At 46.5% G+C, this 10,813-nt stretch overlaps 1 protein-coding gene across 1 annotated transcript; it reads right to left on the reverse strand.

The window, feature by feature from the left end:
- Nucleotides 1-8,124: 8,124 nt before the first annotated feature.
- LOC121836649 lies at nt 8,125-10,407 on the reverse strand. The gene has a single exon (XM_042291608.1). It carries the CDS (start codon nt 10,405-10,407, stop codon nt 8,125-8,127), a length of 2,283 nt encoding a protein of 760 aa, XP_042147542.1.
- Nucleotides 10,408-10,813: the final 406 nt, after the last annotated feature.

The following is a 10,813-nucleotide window of genomic DNA, read 5'->3' on the forward strand; positions in this document are numbered from 1 at the left end:
CGTCGCTGACACCAGCCAAAGTGCCGGCTGGAGCAAACGACGCAATGGATCAAGGATTCACAGAGGGTGACCTAGAAGGATTCATTCTTGTGGAGCACCGCCGACAAAGAACATCAGGAGTCCCGGTACTACTGACACCAGCAGACAAGGCGCATCGCCTCCAGCAACAAAATCCGCTGATATTAAGCACCCAAGTCAATACGGCAGCAGGCGGCCCCATCATACGTCATCGCTTCACTGCCAGGGGGGGTCTCCTGGTGGAAGTAGCGGACGCCACTTCAGTGAACAAGCTCTTGCAAGTTCGCTGTCTTGGTGACATACCCATACAAGTAACCATACCCAGCGCCTATCTTCAGAACTATGGACTGATCAAGGCAGTGCCCACGTGGTACACGGATGCAGAATTAAGAGATTACTTACAACCAGAAGGTGTCATCGCCGCTCGCCGCCTTTATCGTCGCCGAGGGAAGCCTGGCGACGCCGCAAGTCCATCAGATCGCGTCGTTCTCACGTTTCGTCCGAACACAGAGCGTCCGACAAAAGTGAATCTAGGATTTACTCGGCACGAAGTCGTCGAGTACATTGAGGCTCCTCCGAGGTGCTTCAATTGTCAAGCCCTTGGCCATGTGGCGAAATATTGTAAGAACACCTTAAAATGCAAGAAATGTAGTGAACCACATTCTACCAAAGACTGTGTAGGCGGGACACCACCGAAGTGCGCTAACTGCGGCGGAGAGCATCCAGCAGACTATGCAAATTGCAAAGTACGTTTGGCTGCGCTCAACAAGACAAAAAGCTTCGTGCACGGTCCGCGACTGACCCCTTCCATTAAGGACGACCCTCCACCTTTGTCGTCTTTCCCGCCATTGGATGTTCTTCAAGAATCATCAACCTCGACGGCCCCTTTGCAGCAAGTACAGCAGAGAACCCCTAAAGAAGCTAAGCCAAAACGTACTCCTTCGAAAAACAAGCAGGGGGCTCAGAATGAGTCCACCAATGAAACACAAGGAGCTACAGAAACATCAAGACCTGCTCCGCCACCTCCATCTAAACGCAACAAGCAGTCTAACAAGAACACAGATACCCATGCTGGGTCCACAAGGGGGCCACTGTTCCCAGCGCTTGGATTGATGACGGTCGGCGACATAATAAGTCTTATCTTCTCTGTCCTTGAAAGTTTTACTTCCAAGCTGCCATCCTGCACCTTTAAGAGCATCCTCGAGGGAATTCTGGTTTTTAAACCCGCAATTGTAACAATGATCACCAGCATGCATCAGTCTAATGGCTAATGCCTCTTCTTTTGAAGATGATGTAAAACAAGCCACAGTATTTCAGTGGAATGCGAGAGGGTTACCTTCACGTCTTTCAGACTTCAGGCAGTTTGTATTCAAGTACCGGTTCCCGATCCTAGCCATCTGTGAATCACGTGTAGCCGCAGATTTCCGCCTGTCCGGATACGAAGTGTTTCAGTCGGCTCGGGATTCTGGCATTAGTCGGTTATTTCTAGCTCTTCGGAAAGACCTCACTTATGTTCACCATGATGTCCCATCACACCCGAATAATGAATACGTCTCTGTAACTGTTCGTAGGGGGAAAGTTTCATTCACCATAATTGCTTCATATGTAGCCCCGTCCTGCGTGTTTGACGTTTCTAGATTAAATGCTATTATTAGACAGTGCCCAGGGCCAATCTTATTGACAGGAGACTTTAACGCTCATAACGCGGCCTGGGGGAGCGCAAAAACTACGCGTCGTGGAAGAGAGCTGCTTGATCTGGCATACGATCATGACCTTTGTGTTTTAAATGATGGGCCACCGACTTTTGTTCGAGGCACCCGTAGCAGTAGTTGCTTAGACGTCGCCTTTGTGTCACGCGAAATTGTCTCACGGAGTTCCTGGTTCGTAGATGTCGAGTGCCATGGCAGTGACCACATACCAACCTACACCACAATTTCTGGTTTCCAAGTCAACACCAAGCCTCATTCTGTATTATACACCGACTGGAAAAAGTTTAAAGATGATGTGGAAGTGCGCCTCCAAACCACTGGTACCTATCATGAGTTTATATCTGCCATCCAACTGTCAGCAAAGGAAGCAACGAAAGCTGTTCACCTTTCGCCCTCCCGCACCACGGTGGACGCAGAATATGAGCGACTGCGGGCAATCCGCCGACGCGCAGAGAGGCGTGCAAGGCGCACAAAATTACCTGCTGATATCCGCAATGATAGAAGAACTCAAAAGCACATGCGCCGTCATCTTAACAAACTTTCCAAGAAAAAGTGGAGACGCACTTGCGCTTCTTTTGACCCACGTGCCTCCTTGTCACTTATGTGGCATATAGCGCGAGGGTTACGATCTGCACCACAGCAGAGAACACCATTTAATGCTCTCTCAATCTTCTTACGAAGGCCAGCTCTTGCAATTGCTGAGGATTTCTGTGCTTCACTTGTAGGCCCATCAACAGTGAATGCTATCGACCCAACAAGTGTGAGCTTTGGAGAGGTTGCTGATCATACTTTAAGAGCGATGGATAATATGTTTAGCGCATTTGAACTCGATCAAGTTCTGGCATCTTTGACTCACTCTTCATCGCCTGGACCAGACGGTATTACGTATGGTACACTTGCACACCTTGGACCTCAAGCCCGCCACCATCTTTTAGACGTATTTAATGCTTCCTGGCTGTCCAGCTGTGTCGCTCAGGAATGGAAAACCGCTTGCGTAGTACCCATCCTGAAAGTCGGTAAGTCTCCTTTAGATATCAAATCCTACCGACCTATTGCGCTTACAAGCTGTATCGGAAAATGCCTGGAACGAATGATTCTTTCGCGTCTGGAATGGTTTCTTGAATCCAACTCACTCTATCCGGAATCAATGACAGGGTTTAGACAAGGCCGCAGCTCTATCGACAATGTCATTGACCTAGTTGCTCATGTCGATGATCAGAAGCTCCGTGGCAAGCTCACAACGGCTGTATTTCTAGACATTCGGGGAGCCTTTGATAATGTTCAGCACTCAGCAGTTCTGCAAGGCCTAAGATCAATAGGTATCGGAGGTCGTCTTTATGACTGGATTGCCGACTACCTCCCCAATAGGACAATTTTCGTCCGCACGAGTAATGGAGATACCAGCCACCATATTCTCACCAAAGGTGTTCCGCAAGGAGGGGTTTTGAGTCCAGTCCTATTTAATATCGCCCTCATTGGTCTACATGCACTCATCCCGGATTCTATCCATATCTCGCTGTACGCCGACGACGTGTGTCTTTGGACGTCAGCAGCGTCTCCTAAGAGAATACATTTACGCCTGCAAGCTGCTCTCCACAACATATCGAGGTTTTTGGCCATGCGAGGCCTTGAGTTATGCCCTGCAAAATCTGCTGCTATTGCATTCACTAGAATGAAAGTAGATCGTTACACCTTATCAATTGACGGTACTACTATTCCATACGTTCCATCTCATAAATTTCTTGGAGTTTATATCGACAAAGGGTTAACGTGGAGCTCCCATTTGTCACATCTCAAAAACAGACTCTCTGCGTTTATTACCTTAGGACGCTTTATAAGCGGCACAACTTGGGGTGCTTCAACAGCGGCACTCCTTCGTTTATACAACGCCTTATTTGTTGGAGTTCTTCGCTACAGCCTTCCTGTCATGCATGGACTTAGTCCTACCAACCTGAAAAAACTCCAATCTCTTCAAGCACAAGCACTCAGAGTATGTCTCGGAGTCCCTAAATCTACATCCACCATTGACACCATTGCTGAATCTCACTGCCTTCCAATAATAGCCATTCGAACCCAGGAAACTGTTCGGAATCATATTCGACACTTAACAAAACATCGCGCTCATCACCTGGCTGACTTACCAGAAAGGTGTTTTTATAGCCGTATTGGACAGCAGATTCTAGACCATACTGACAGCATACCGACTACGTTTCAAGAATATATGCTACCTACAACGCCCCCATGGTTCCTCTTCCCACTACAGGTGTATACAACCATCCCGGGAATACCTAAAAAGGCAACTCTTCCTGCAGTCGCCTTGCGGCAGTTTTCTCTGTCTGTGTTGTACACACGACATTCCTCCTCCTGTCACATCTACACGGATGCATCCACGACTCATACTAGCTCCTCTATTGGCATTGTAATTCCCGCCCTCACCCGTAGAAATGGTTATAAGCTTTCACATCGAATGTCTTCAACAGCTGCTGAACTTGTAGCAATTCGTGAAGCGTTAAGATTTATTATTGCAATGCCTCCTCGTTCATGGACGATAATAACAGACTCTAAGTCATCGCTGCAGTCCCTAGACTGCCCAAGCAAGAACAGCCCTTATAAGCAACTGCTATTACAAATACTTCAACTCCATTACGACGGGGCGTGTCAAGGCCACTCGATGTGCTTTCAGTGGATACCCAGCCATTGTGGAATTCCGGGCAACGAAATGGCTGATGCTGTCGCAAACCGAGCCCAGACATCCACTGAGCTGATGCAAGCCCCATTTACCAGGACGGACATCAGAAGCGTGGTGAACACACTCGGAAAAAGAACCGCCTCACGTCTCTGGGAAGATGCCGCTGACAAGAGTACACCGCTACGAATCATTGACCCACATTTAACATTTCGAGCACCTCCAGGTCTTAAACGGCGACGTGAGGCTGTGCTTCATAGGATACGCCTGAAAGTTGCATATACGAAACGATACCTATTTTGCATTAGGCAAATCGACTCTCCAAATTGCACCACGTGTGGGATTACTGAGGATTTAAAACATATAATGACAGAGTGCCCTAACTACGAAGATGAACGACTTCAATTGCACGTACATCTCAACTTATCTCCTGGAACTTCTCTCACCATGAAAATGGTACTAGGTCCCTGGGAAAATGAGGCTTTTGCCGGAAGAGCCACGAACGCCCTCATCAGGTTCCTGTCAGAGACAGGCCTGGACAAGAGACTTTAAAACTGCACAAGTTCTAACCTTCCTCCTTTTTTTGTGTGTGTGTGTGTGCGTGATACTTTATTTCTTTCTTTAACCTTCGTATCCCTCATTCCCCGTCCCTACTCAGAGTAGCCAGTCAGGAGATGACTCCCGGCTAATTTCTCTGAATTCCTTTTTCTTGTCAATAAAAAAAAAAAAAAAAAAGCTCTTTATTGCTGCACCGTTGATTAGTTTGCGTGCTGTAAAAGTTTAGGACGAAGAGTCAGTGGATCGACGTGATGGAGGTCAATGATGAAAGCGTTGCGAGTACAAGCCAGTGTACGAGTGTATGCGGTCAGCCCGATGATACAAAACAAGCTATCAAGTTTTGAGGGAAAAAAATTTAGAACTTTTGCAGAAATTAGGATTGCTAGCATACGACACGCCCGATCGCATTGCTGAAGGTTCAGACACCGAGGTCGTTGAATCATCGGATACTCTCCAGGCTGAAGATGCCTGCCGTTTAAAGAATACGAACTGGTGAGTGTACCAAGTACAAGTAAACGTCAAGCATAAAGTACGTGTTTTGCCTAGAACATGAGTAGAACTTGTTTGCTAGGTGCACATGCAGCCGATGCGTCGTGATGCCTGAATTCAAGCCTCTTGAGTGCCGCTGCTGCAAGGAGATGAGCAGGAAACTTACAGACCTGCAGTTGAGGTCTCACATCGAGACCTGTGAGTTTCAGTAAACTTCGCCTAGGGTTGTAATCTTCATCACTAAAGTGCATCGAGCATATCGATCGCCTACCCACGGATTCTAATAGCTGTCCTGCGGGAATCGCAGTCAGCCACCGGTCCATCTCTTGTATGTCTCTCGGAAATGTATGCAGTGTAATCTCTTCTTCAGTTTCTGAACTACCGGGACAGTACCTCACGCAGCACCTTCTAGGCATTGTAGTTGATCACGTCAATTCACTGACTCCTCTTCTACCTTTACAGAAACATTAAAGGGGCCCTGCAATGACTTTTTGACTGGTTTTTAATTTGCACTGAACATGAGCGTACTGAACGTAGTAACTTAATCCAACTTTTCTTTTCTCAAATTTCGCTTTATTTTAAAAGTTATAGGCAAATTAGAATTACAAAAACAAGCAAAAAATAACCTCCTTCATGACGTCGTAGGTCCTGCCTTGAGTAGCCTTGAACTAGAGGAGGAGTAGTGAGCTCATCGAGCGCACACGGCTGCCGCACTCCGTGTCGACGGCTCGAGAGGGCGCCACTAAAGCACGTGTTGGATAGGCTGTATGAAGCGGACGGCCAGGGCAGCTCGTATTGCATTTGCAGCGCGACTAAACACTAGTTCGGCCTAACATTTCATTGGCCACAAACGACAGCAAACACGGGGTAAAGATCAGTTCAGAACAAGAGCCACTTCGCGCTGACGGACCGCCAAATGGCCGAATCGCCAGCAGGGCCCGCGCCGAAGGCCTTCGGAACGCTCGGAACCGGTCGGATTCTTGAGCCGGTATACGACCACAGCGCTGCCGCGTACATCCGGGACCTTTCTACGCTCCTCGTTTGTCGTAGCCTCATCCCACTAGCCTTTTCTAGTATGCGCCGTTTTTTTCCGCTGCTTGGTGGCGGGTATGTCGACGGGTCATTTCTCGTTTCCGTACTTTCTAAACTGGATTTGTTTCTTTTCTGACCTAAAATAGTGAACAAAAACTACTTTCATACATAATTGAAACGGTTCACGACACTTATATTTTGTATCTCGACTAAAAAAAAGCTCTTAGCGGCTTTGACCAGTGGCAAGCCCAGGACCAAAGACGTCACATTTTGCGCGCTTTCGGTACCGCGGGTCGCCCTCGTCGGTGGAGGAGGTTTCCGCGTCGTCCGGTTAAAATATGACGCACTGATATTTAGTTACTCTGTCCGTGCCCGCTGGCTTGCCCCAACCCCAAGAGACGTGGAAACCGCAAAAAAGGTAGACGCTTAAATATGATTGCAGGGCCCCTTTAAGCGATGAAAAGCAAATAAAAGAAACCTTGTCTGGTTGGATCGCTCGTGGACGTGCGGAGAATAACAAAAATATTAAAAAAATATTACACACGCTCGCGGTAAGCACGAGGAGGGATACAACTCACGTGACTTCCGGCGATGCCTCCCTTCTGACCGCCCCGACACCTTGCGGTACACTGTTACATCACAGTGCTCTGGCGGGAATTTTGAAATGGGCCTCGTATTTCTATTTTTTATAAAAGAAACTACGCAACTCTATAGTGAAATAATTTTTTTGTAATGTCCTAATATGCCATTTCACCACCTAGCATGAAAAAAAAAAAAAAAATTGGCGTGTCAGAAGCCCTTTAAGCAACTTTTTTTTTAATACATAGCGGGACAACCAAATTTTTTTTAAATGTGTTTGAACATGAATAATTCAAAGTAAGAAATATTTCAGTTTGAATTGTCGCGAGCCTACTGTACATACTAATTATTCTACTAACTTTTGCCAACTGTGTTGATTCTATTTTATTTGGGCAGAAAAAAACATCGCAGCCATCTTGAACAAGGCGTTAGTTAACCATAGTTTTGTTTAACCCGAGACTGGGGTATTTCGGAAAAGGGACGAGAAGAAAAGAGGCCACAAGGAGGCGACGTCTCAAACACAGCTAAGGATTTTATTCCATCGTATGCACTTTTATACACACCACGTCCACACACCACCAACCAAGTCGACCAATGACAACATAACACCCGGAATACACTAAGCCAAACATAGGCCCAAAACATTACAAAAAGAAAAATCTTTCAGCCAGACAAAAGGACAAGATAAGCCTCCGACTACACAAAGTCAACAAAGAACCGTTAAAAGGTTTTTTCAAACCCGCAAACACACGGAACCAAAGGGACACCGGTACTTAGTCACCATAAAGAAAAAAAAAAAAAAAAAAAGGAAAAAACGGCAACCGATCATTCTAACCCGCACTACACATTGAAGGAAAGCGGAAGAGGGTAACCATGAACCAAAATACACAAAGGGGAGAATGCAAAAGTTCCAACCTCAACTACACACTTGAAAGAAGTAACAAGGAATACCAGAACAAACAATATGTCCTGCACCTGTACTGCATCTTTGTAGGCAGCGCACAAAGTGCTAAATAGCTTACAAAAAAAAAAAAAAAAAAGGAACCGGGGGGTTTACATCTTGAGGAATTTTCTTGATCTTTCTCCTAGATGCATTGATGGCTGGCTAATACAATTTCCCATCGACTTAATTCGGACTGTTTCTTTCACTACCCTTTTTATCTCATTTTCCTCTCGATGTATTACCTCCGTTTCCGACCAAAACACCTTACAATTGTTGCACTCAGACACGTGCTTGGCGATCTCCGAGTTCGGTGCCCCGTTTTTTACATTTCTTTTATGCTCGGTCAGTCTGTCATTCACGCACCGCGAAGTTTGCCCCACATATCTAAAACCACATGCTAAGGGTATCTCATAGACTACACCTCCTTTGCAAGCCACTGACCTGTCCTGATGTTGCCTTCTGCATTCCTTTGGAGGTGCAAAGAACGGAGTCATCCTGTTTAATTTGTAATCTGATGAAAACACTACGTCAACTCCAAATCTGTGAGCACTCGCTTTAAGGTTATGCGAAACACTGTGGTAGTACGGGACTACGGCAATCTTTTTACTTCTTTCTCTCGTTGTTCCATTTCTCTCGCCGAAACTTGGGGAGAGCTGCCTCGTGATGAAAACTTTATCATAACCCGCATCCTCTAACCTCACCCACTGCCTTTTGAGGGCTTGGCCTACATGATGAAGACATGACTTCTTTAGAGCGTTTCCGATTATTGATTTGACCACCCAAGGCTTCACAGTCTTTGAATGGCAGCTTCTTCTACTTAAAACTGGCTTTGCCGATTCTTTTCCGTACTCCCAGCACACTCCTTCTTGCACGTGAATACGTAAATCTAAAAACTGTAAAACTCCTCTGTCTGGCCCTTCAACAGTAAAGGTAAGTTCCGGTGCTGAGGCTCTCACCAGACTCTCTATTGCTCCCGTATCCTTCCCATGAAAGCTCATGACCACAATGTCATCAACATACCTTCTCACTAAAACTTCACCCGACCCCCAAACTGCCAGCCTTTCCGAGATCGCGTTATCCAAAGAGTTTAAATAAATTTCTGCCAAAATAGGTGCCACCGCAGACCCAATACACACACCCTTCTTTTGAATCCACATGCGTTCCTTGAACTCCACTACCGTGGCTTTAAGATAAAGATCCAGGATCGCTAAAAAACTATCTACCGGAATCCCCGTACCTGATTGAAATTTTACCAAATTACGCTCCAAAGCCTCTCTAACCCTACTCATCAACAGCTGTTTTTCAAGAGAATAGTACAGATCTTTAATGTCCATCGAGATCAACGAGCATTGCCTCCCATGGTGAGCATCTAAAATCTGAACAAAATCGTCTGAGTTCCTTAACGAAAGACTGTTTTCCAATTTAGCGAAGTCTAAACCTTTTTGAAGAAACTTCGAAACCATGCTTTGCCACGTTCCGTTCTCATTAATAACCGTGCGGAACGGCATTTCCGGCTTGTGGTCCTTTAAGAAGAATTTTAAACTTAAAGTGCTTCTCGGCTGATTCAGGACTTTCCTGGCTAAGGTCTCTAAACCCTCGTCTTTAAGTGTAGCTGAGATGTCCTTCCTTAATTTTCCCAACTTGCCTTGCCATGCCATGAATACCGAGTCCAATGCCTCTGTTGACTTTTTTTCAAAAACCGCCAATGGAAGGGCGGCAAACATACCGCTCTTATCGGTCTGTAACAATTCCAGTGATCTAGATTTAAAGTCCTTTCTTACTTCCGTGATAGCCTGAAAATTCCTCCTGTCTTTTTTATACGAATCATCCAGAACTCTTTCCATTCTACTGACCGCGTAGTCCACAAAAGCAACCCTTTCGTCTAACCCTACCTTTCTAGCAATTGTCTGGATCGCGGAAAAAACATCTACTCTCGACGGTTTTACATTTACACAAAACTTCGGTCCTCCTCTCAACAATTCCTCCGTCCTCTCTGTAAATGCGACTTTACAAGGATTCACAATACCGCACCTCCGAGCCCCAGCGGATTGGTCACCATTCACAAAACTACAACTATTTCCAAACCCAACATTCGACCTTTTTACGGCGTCCAACACTAATCTTCGTCGCACATACCAGTTTCGTTCAAAATGCTGTCTTCTTCCTGTGTCCCACAGTCGAAACCTCTGGTGGTTCCTGTAGCCCTCTCCGAGTAGAATCGTCCAAAGCCGAACCGATGCCCTGTTCAGCTCAAGCACCCTGGCACTTGTGGCATCCCTGTACGCCTTGATGATCTTCTTTTTGCAGCTCCAGGGAATCCGGGTCGCCGAAAGATGCCCGAAGAGCCCAGGGTCCACGTGACGCTTTCTCAGAGAGATCCCAAAGAACGCCATGTCTGCCTGTAGGACGGCAAGGCGGCGTCCCAAAATGTCCAAAATCGTGTACGCTTGTACCAGTAGCGTAGTCGGTGGTGGGGAAAACGTGGGTCCATACGAAAACCCCAGTCTCGGGTTAAACAAAACTATGGTTAACTTCCACCAGCTCGCCTGCACCCTTACAATTTTTTCGTTAGTTAAACCAATAGATGGCGACACGCGCCCATGGGATGGCTGAAATATGGGTTCACGGTGGGATGCAAGGAGGTTATAATGGGCAGGAGGTGGCGTCCCTATCTCCAATGCATGGAGCGAAGTGTAACGGAAGTAGGCGTGGCCACGAGCCGCAACGAGCATTTCTTGACCAATGGGAAGCCTAGTGAGTGGGCGCCGCCATTAATTTCGGTGCAAACAACCGCGTTGC

Source organism: Ixodes scapularis, unplaced genomic scaffold, assembly GCF_016920785.2.
Source record: "Ixodes scapularis isolate PalLabHiFi unplaced genomic scaffold, ASM1692078v2 PGA_scaffold2__306_contigs__length_199485367, whole genome shotgun sequence".
Taxonomy (NCBI): domain Eukaryota; kingdom Metazoa; phylum Arthropoda; class Arachnida; order Ixodida; family Ixodidae; genus Ixodes; species Ixodes scapularis.

Excerpts from the sequence above, each read along its gene's own strand:
- LOC121836649 (XM_042291608.1), bottom strand. The coding sequence starts at position 10,407 with ATGGCGTTCTTTGGGATCTCTCTGAGAAAGCGTCACGTGGACCCTGGG.